The 8,724-nt window shown below is 44.8% G+C and overlaps 1 protein-coding gene and 1 non-coding gene across 2 annotated transcripts; one reads left to right on the top strand and one right to left on the bottom strand.

Annotated features, from left to right (window-relative positions):
- Positions 1-5,557: 5,557 nt before the first annotated feature.
- MSGN1 (mesogenin 1) lies at positions 5,558-6,764 on the top strand. Its single transcript, XM_077916047.1, has one exon. It carries the CDS (start codon positions 5,558-5,560, stop codon positions 6,122-6,124), a length of 567 nt encoding a protein of 188 aa, XP_077772173.1. The 3' UTR covers positions 6,125-6,764.
- Positions 6,765-8,633: 1,869 nt separating this feature from the next.
- Positions 8,634-8,724, bottom strand: TRNAR-CCU (transfer RNA arginine (anticodon CCU)). Its single transcript has one exon. It is a non-coding gene; the product is annotated as a tRNA-Arg (tRNA).

The raw sequence follows: 8,724 nt of genomic DNA, 5'->3' as shown, positions 1-8,724 counted from the left end.
TTCTCTATGGTGTAAGTATGAGTATTGCAATTGTACAAAGCTGAAGCAAAGAAAGATTCACTAACAGGCCCAAGGTCACAATTAATTACTCAGTAGCTAATGTGAGATTAGTATGACTCCAGTGAACACATATTTGCCACTACTGCCACTTTCTATCTGCCCAAAAATGTTTGGGCTGTCACCTAAGTATGAAAAATGCTAATATTGCAAAGGAGACACATCACAGAGGGCTCCCCGGGACCACCAGGGAGCCCTGAATAAGGAGCCTGGCCAAGGAGGTCAGTGGGGGCTCAAAGGAGCCCAAGCTGGGGATTTTTTTAATTTGCACAGAAGTGCCTTATGGGCTGGCAGTGACCTGGGACTACGGGTGGTTGGTTATAGGTTCAAGCATCAAAGCAGCCATTGCCCTCTGCTTTCTGTTGATTCTTTGAGCAGTATTTGTCAATTTGTCATAAGTGGCTCTGCCCAGCTTCTTGACCAGTTCCAGAGTCTACCATTGACTCTACAATCTCAACTAAAGCCTACTATAAAATGCCCAGTTGTCCATGCCTGTCATTACTGTTATCAGGGATATGACGGACATCCCCTCACAAGCTTAGCATGGTGAAAATTAGATACAACGCCACTTATGAATCTGTGTAGCAAATCTTGGGTCCTCCTCACAGGGCAGAGCTGCAATGGAAAGGCTCTCATGGGCCTGGGATTTGAGAGGCAACTTGTACCTTCATGTTATTCTTTGGAAAATAGGACTAGGACATTTTGCAAGCCCTCTTGGGAGCATACCTCTCAGGGTTGGGCACTTCTTTTCAATGTGTTACAACTGTAGTCAGATAGCTTATCAGTGTTTGCTGAGTAACCTTTAAATGCATATTAAGGTATTTATCCTAATAACTTAGTAATGTGGGAACTGTGTGGTCTGACAGGAAAGCTTATGCATCACTTAAATCTGTACAGTTTCTAGGGAAGAAAAATGACAGATCTAGGAGTTGGACAATTTTGCTTTCTATTCCCATCTCTGGCACAGCTTTTTGGTGTGACATCAAACAAGCCATTGTCATCTCTAGAATGCAGATAAAATGATAGACTCAATTGTCTCTATTCATGCTGGTATGGTGGGTGCTCTTTTAATCAAGCACATTCACACAGTAACACATTTCATCACATTTTAGACCTGGAAGGGAAGTTTGATGATCCTTTGCTCCATACACCTTATTTTAGAAATGCACTTCATAAAGAAGGCAGGACAGATATTATTATCTTCCTTTACAAAGTAAAATACAAGAGCCCTGAGAGGCTGAACCATGTGCTGTAAAGGAGGTGAACTTTGGCCCATCTGTCTGCTACGCCACACCCTCAACTAGCTTTTGCTGGATCCAGTCTAGCATTGGCTAGTTTACTGCCTTATTTTCAAAGGACATTGAAATAGAAAAACACCTAGCTAGTGTGTGCCCAACCACCGTATGGTGTTTACTGCGCTGCACCTCCATTTTCCACAGATGGAGCATATAGCACTTCATGGAGACTAGCAGGAGAAATGCACATTTAGTTCTTTTTTTTTTTTTTAATTTATTTTTTATTGGTGTTCAATTTACTAACATACAGAATAACACCCAGTGCCCGTCACCCATTCACTCCCACCCCCCGCCCTCCTCCCCTTCTACCACCCCTAGTTCGTTTCCCAGAGTTAGCAGTCTTTACGTTCTGTCCCCCTTTCTGATATTTCCCACACATTTCTTCTCCCTTCCACTATTATTTATATTCCCCAAATGAATGAGAACATATAATGTTTGTCCTTCTCCGACTGACTTACTTCACTCAGCATAATACCCTCCAGTTCCATCCACGTTGAAGCAAATGGTGGGTATTTGTCATTTCTAATAGCTGAGTAATATTCCATTGTATACATAAACCACATCTTCTTTATCCATTCATCTTTCGTTGGACACCGAGGCTCCTTCCACAGTTTGGCTATCGTGGCCATTGCTGCTAGAAACATCGGGGTGCAGGTGTCCCGGCGTTTCATTGCATTTGTATCTTTGGGGTAAATCCCCAACAGTGCAATTGCTGGGTCGTAGGGCAGGTATATTTTTAACTGTTTGAGGAACCTCCACACAGTTTTCCAGAGTGGCTGCACCAGTTCACATCCCCACCAACAGTGTAAGAGGGTTCCCTTTTCTCCGCATCCTCTCCAACATTTGTTGTTTCCTGCCTTGTTAATTTTCCCCATTCTCACTGGTGTGAGGTGGTATCTCATTGTAGTTTTGATTTGTATTTCCCTGATGGCAAGTGATGCAGAGCATTTTCTCATATGCATGTTGGCCATGTCTATGTCTTCCTCTGTGAGATTTCTGTTCATGTCTTTTGCCCATTTCATGATTGGATTGTTTGTTTCTTTGGTGTTGAGTTTAATAAGTTCTTTATAGATCTTGGAAACTAGCCCTTTATCTGATATGTCATTTGCAAATATCTTCTCCCATTCTGTAGGTTGTCTTTGAGTTTTGTTGACTGTATCCTTTACTGTGCAAAAGCTTCTTATCTTGATGAAGTCCCAATAGTTCATTTTTGCTTTTGTTTCTTTTGCCTTCGTGGATGTATCTTGCAAGAAGTTACTATGGCCGAGTTCAAAAAGGGTGTTGCCTGTGTTCTTCTCTAGGATTTTGATGGAATCTTGTCTCACATTTAGATCTTTCATCCATTTTGAGTTTATCTTGGTGTATGGTGAAAGAGAGTGGTCTAGTTTCATTCTTCTGCATGTGTATGTCCAATTTTCCCAGCACCATTTATTGAAGAGACTGTCTTTCTTCCAATGGATAGTCTTTCCTCCTTTATCGAATATTAGTTGCCCATAAAGTTCAGGGTCCACTTCTGGATTCTCTATTCTGTTCCACTGATCTATGTGTCTGTTTTTGTGCCAGTACCACACTGTCTTGATGACCACAGCTTTGTAGTACAACCTGAAATCTGGCATTGTGATGCCCCCAGATATGGTTTTCTTTTTTAAAATTCCCCTGGCTATTCGGGGTCTTTTCTGATTCCACACAAATCTTAAAATAATTTGTTCTAACTCTCTGAAGAAAGTCCATGGTATTTTGATAGGGATTGCATTAAACGTGTATATTGCCCTGGGTAACATTGACTAAATGTGCTCTTTTAGTTCTAACTGATTTCTTACCAGAGAGTGTACACTGAGGAACATGGAAACCAAGCAGTTTGCTTTGCTTTAACCATAGGTTTCCAGGAAGTGGCATTGCTAGGAGGTGGGGTCAGGGGTGGAGAAGTCACAGCAGAGTAACTCATTCTGATACCAGTGAGTTTGACCATGGATGACAGTCCCAACAAGAGCAAAGCCTACACACCTAGACTTACTAAGTGTCTCTAATGTACCAAACATTTGACAGCTACGGTCTCACTTAGGAAATGAAAATTCTAAAAATAGAAGTTTAAAGAAACAAGCAATTTTAGAAGGAAGCTATAGAGAGGAAAACAAAAAAGAAAAGAAAAAGAACTTGAGTCTGAGAGCAGGAGTAGTGTTACCTTAGAAAACTGTCAACAGTTTAGAACATAAGGACTAGAAGCATCACAGCCATCTCCGGTCTCCTGAGAGTCTCCTTCCCTTTGATTTATTTATTTATTTATTTATTTATTTATTTATTTATTTATATTTTATTTATTTACTCATGAGAAACAGAGAAAGAGAGAGGCAGAGACACAGGCAGAGGGAGAAGCAGGCTCCATGCAGGGAGCCTGACGTAGGACTCGATCCCGGGTCTCCAGGATCACGCCCTGGGCCAAAGGTGGCGCCAGACAGCTGAGCCACCCAGACTGCCCCTCTCCTTCCCTTTGAATCACATTCAGGTCACCTGCCTATACTATAATCAACTAAAATAGAAAACATTGATTTTTCTTTTAATTATTTATTTATTTTAAGAAGTGGGCTTTGGGGTCTTACCAGGAATCTCAGCTCTATCACTTCCTACCATGGAAATCTTAACTGAGTCTCTTAACTTCTTAGGGTCTCCACATTTTTATCTGTAAAATGAGACTTAAAAAATATATATAAAGGTTAGTTATAATATATGTCAGTTTCCTTGAATAGTATTAGCAGATCCTAGGCTTCTCCATAAGAATTGAAGGAAGAGAAAGAGCAGAGAGGGGCAAGGAGGAGAGATTATTTATTACACTTATTATGTTTCATTAATGCTCATTCTTCAAGATATGGCTTAGGGTCCTTTAGTAAATGGGAAACTCAAGAGCATTCTTCTATGGATTATCTGCTGTAGCTTTTTCTTCCCTGAACCCAGGGAATTAAAAAATACCGTGAATGTTCTAATTGGACCATTGACATTTCTTTTCAGTAATTGCAAAGGGACGTAACCATGTTAACGCACACGTGCTTACTACTCAGATACATAACTCACTCGGATCTGATGTTAATACTCATTTGTCGAATTAGCTACGTGGAGAATAGGTTACGTTCATGGGACAAATGGAGAATCTGAGACCTCGTTCCAACACACAGGGTCTATCTCAGAGCACGGTAGGAAGTGAAGCAAACTAGCAGGACCATCCAACTTAACACATTCAGCGGCATTTGGAGTGATGGTGGGGAAAACAGGCTCCCCAGTTAATTTCACACTTCCTCTATACATTTCAAAAAACAAGGTGTGACACTGCAGCTGGATTTTTAAAAGACCTTCGGCAGGCAAAATGCCAGGTATTCTGCAAACTCCCTGCCTTAAAAGGGTTTTCCTTTTCATGGTGCCTGTTTGCTGTGGGGAATCCCAGGCTGCTCAGTTAAAGCAAGGGCTTTGAGCTTCTGGAAGGATATTTTTCTGCTCCTTGAGGCTCCCGGTGGACTGGGGGTGCTGGCCTTTGTCATTCTGAGTGTGGGCGTGCTGGAGGCAGGAGTCTGCACCCTACCAGACTCAGGAAGGTGTGCAGAAGTGGAGGGCGAGGGGGAAAGGCCTTCACTGTGGCCTGCTGTGTGCCCTCCTCCTGACAGCCCTGGGAAGTGAGAGCTGTCAGGGTCTGCATTCGACAGGCTGGGGAATCCAAGCCCAGCGGGGTTACCTGTCCCCCAGCACCGTGCCCCTTCTCCGCCTGCACACCCCATCTGCTCTGTGGTATCCAGGTCTTGGCGAGGGTGGAGGCCTTCTGGGGCGCCGGCCGCTCTCATCCAGGGCCCTGGGCCGCCCCCTCCGGGCTGCAAATTGCCCCAGGTTTGTTTTCTTTGGCTCCCTCATTAATGGGTTCCACAGGACAATGCTAAGTCTAGTTATGCAGCCTTAATTGGTTTAGTTACAACAAGATAATTCCTTTTTTCTTCTCTCGGAGGCCTTTTTGTTTAAAGACATTTTAGCTGGAAGATGCTAATTATCGATGAGGAGAAAGTGGCACCTGAAGAGTTCATCTTCCATCGCGGTCCTCGGGTGTGTCCTTTGAACTGCCCCCACCCGGCCCCCTTTCCCACTTCATCACTTCTCCCCCCCCCCCCGCCCCCATAAAAGGGAGCTGCGGCCCGACTTGCTTTCTCACTTGCAGCCGTCTGTCCCCAGGCATGGACACCCTGCGGGAGCCCTTCCTCGGCCTCGAAGAGGGCCTGGGCCCCTCCGCCAGCCCGGGCCTGCTGTCCTCCTGGGACTGGGACCACAGAGGGGGGCCCTTCGAGCTGAGCCAGGCCTCCCCACCCCAGAGCCTGTCTCCGGCCCCGTCGCTCGAGTCCTATTCCTCTTCCCCCCCGCCCGCTGCCCCGGGGCTGCCGCGTGGGCTGGGAGGCGCCCCGAGCGCGGGGGGCGGGGGCGGGGGCGGCGGGGTGCAGGTGGCCTACGAGATGCTGGCCTTCCCGCCCGCCTACCTGCAGGGCGCTGCTGGCCCCAAGGCCCAGAAGGGCGCCAAGGTCAGGATGTCGGTGCAGCGGAGACGCAAGGCCAGCGAGAGGGAGAAGCTCCGGATGAGGACCTTGGCCGATGCGCTGCACACCCTCCGCAACTACCTGCCGCCCGTCTACAGCCAGAGGGGCCAGCCGCTCACCAAGATCCAGACCCTGAAGTACACGATCAAGTACATCGGGGAGCTCACGGACCTCCTCAACGGCGGGAGGGAGCCTCGGCCCCAGAGCGCCTGAGCCCGGCCCCCCCGGATGCCCACCGGCCGGGGCCCCCCGCTTTAGAGACCTGGACTAGCTCGCGGACCAACAGCGCACAGTGGGGCTCTTTATATATCTATACACATAGTAAGCATGGGGGCTTTGGAGCCTGGAAAGTTCGAAGGGAATTCCCACCGGACTTGTTGGAACCACCAGAACACTCAACAGCCAGAGGAGCAGGTTATTTGGCTGCTAGTTTTTCCACGGTTTGTCGGGAGCCCAGCCCCTTGGCCAAGAGGTGGATTACTTTGCCTTCCGCTGCCCCTCCGAGGTATCTTAAAGGGTCAATGATTTGAGATGCATTTTGTCAATAATGTGAAATTGTTAGCATTCATCTTCTCTCCCAGTTTCCGTTTTGGGGGGCGGGGGGTGTTGCGCTTGCTCTCTGTGGCTGACGGAACCCCTGTCTTGTAGAGCCTCCAGTGTGACAGCTGGATTCTTATCTAGAAAGATTTGTATCAAGTAAAGGGCTACAGCATTCCTGTTTTTATTTTGTCTGTGTGCTCGTGTGTGTGTGTGTATGTGTTTAACTAAAATCATGCCTTTTGTTTTGCAAGAATCCAAATCACATAAATGCAAAAGGAATTAACATCATGGTTAAATAGCAAGGCACAGGCAGGCAGGCTACACTGGGATACAGTGAAGCAAAGGCCAGGGCCTCTTCTTCATGCAGGGGACCTGAGGCTGCTCTGCTGGGTGCTTGGGAAAGGGTAGGAAGGAGGAGGAAGTGGGGGAGGACTCAGCACCATAGGGTGGGCCTAGGGCAGGGTGGGGGGGGGGCAGGCACTCCCTGTGCCCAGCCTGGTATGAAAATAACCTCACTGAATCCCTTCGCTCACTCATTTCTCAAGTGAAGAGATTGGTTCAGAAAGAGTAAGAGACTAATCTAATTCTATATATGAGTGAAAGGGTTGGGATTAGAATTCAGGTACATCTCTAGTCGAATCCCTTAGAGACTAGGGTCCTTTCCACACACATCCTCCCCTCCCTGCCTCCCCTCACCACCCCATGTGCACCTATACAGGAACACACACTCTTGCTTCACAGCGTAGGTGATGCATGCCCTCAGCTTGGCCAATGTGAGTGGCACAGGGCATTGAAAAGTGGGCTTTGAATTAAGATTTTTTTTTTTTAAGGCTGCATTTTTCTCCCAATGGTTATTAACCATTTGCATTTTTGTTTCAATGAGTAGTCTGTTAATGTTTCCAGTCACATCTTTTCCTATTAGGGCTTTTTATTCTTTGTAATGACCCATGAACAAAAGCAGTAGATGTGTCACAATTTAATGTAGAACTCCTTCACTTTTTGCCCTTGTGGATATAAACACATCAAATAAATAGAGGCATATACACATTTAAAAATGCTTTTAATTCCGCAAATTGTTTTTAAAAAAATTTATACTTAGCAATACATAATAAAAGTCCTTCCAACAATTAATATGGGATGGAAGTACCATTGTCAACTTCATTTTCCAGAGGAGGACATGGAAGCACAGGCTTGCTCTGAGCTACACATGTGAAGCGTGCAGTGGATATCAGAGGTTCAATGTGTCATGGCTCAGGTGCTGCATAATTTGTTTAGAGTCATCTTTTGAATGATATTTAGGTTGTTTCAGTTTTTATTAGCAAAAAAGTGCTGTAACAAACATCACAGCCAACTAGCTTTATCCACGGATATTTTAAGTAACCTGGAAATTCCCCAGAAATGGTATTCTTGGATCAGAGTAAATGCACATTTTAAATTGAAATGAAGACTATTAGATGACTTTTATAAAAGGTTGTAGTTATTTACAGTCCCTCTAACAATATGCAACAGAACCAGCTCTCCTACATTGCCACTGGATATGACCGATTTTCTAAATATTCAATGGATTAAAAAAATGGGGTGGGTGGGGAGGGGTTGTGGGGCTGGGGCCTCGCTTCCCCTCCACCCCCCTCCCCTGGTCCCCTATCCCTGGGGCCGTTTGTTAAAAAAGAGTAATAAAAGGATTAAAAAAAAAATGGTTAGGTTACTGTTGTGTTAACTTTAATTTCCCCATCTACTGTTTGAGATGGTGCTTTTTTTTTTTAATTTTGTGCAACTTTTATTCATTTTGGTTACTCTGCTGTAATTTGTTGGTCTATGTTGTTATTTTCCTATTGTGTTACTTGTCTTGTTAATTTGGGAGAGTTTTTTTGTACATTATACATATTGAAAATGTTTTCTCTCAATCTATCATTTTGTTATAATCCTTGCTTACATTATCATATATTTATCATTTTGATTATGGTATCTTTTTGTTCTATGAAGTTTTTCATTTTTATATATGATCAAAACTCTCCCTTTTTATGGCTTACGTGTTTTTTCCTTTTGCTTAATTTTTCCCATTTCCAAGCCTATTCAAATGTTCTGAGTTTTTCAAATTTGTTATAGTTACTTATATAAGTATCTTTTAAAAATATAAACATATTTTGCACTATTATTTAAGTAGGCTCCATCCCCAGCATGGAGCCCAGCATGGGGCTTGAACCCATGACCCTGAGATCAAGATCCTAGCTGTGATCAGGAGTCAGATGCTCAACCAACTGAGCCACCCAGGC

The sequence above is a fragment of the Canis aureus genome, chromosome 12, assembly GCF_053574225.1.
Source record: "Canis aureus isolate CA01 chromosome 12, VMU_Caureus_v.1.0, whole genome shotgun sequence".
NCBI classification, from domain to species: Eukaryota; Metazoa; Chordata; class Mammalia; order Carnivora; family Canidae; genus Canis; species Canis aureus.
Note: the sequence above shows the minus strand (reverse complement) of the source record. Positions and strands in the feature narration are given on the sequence as shown.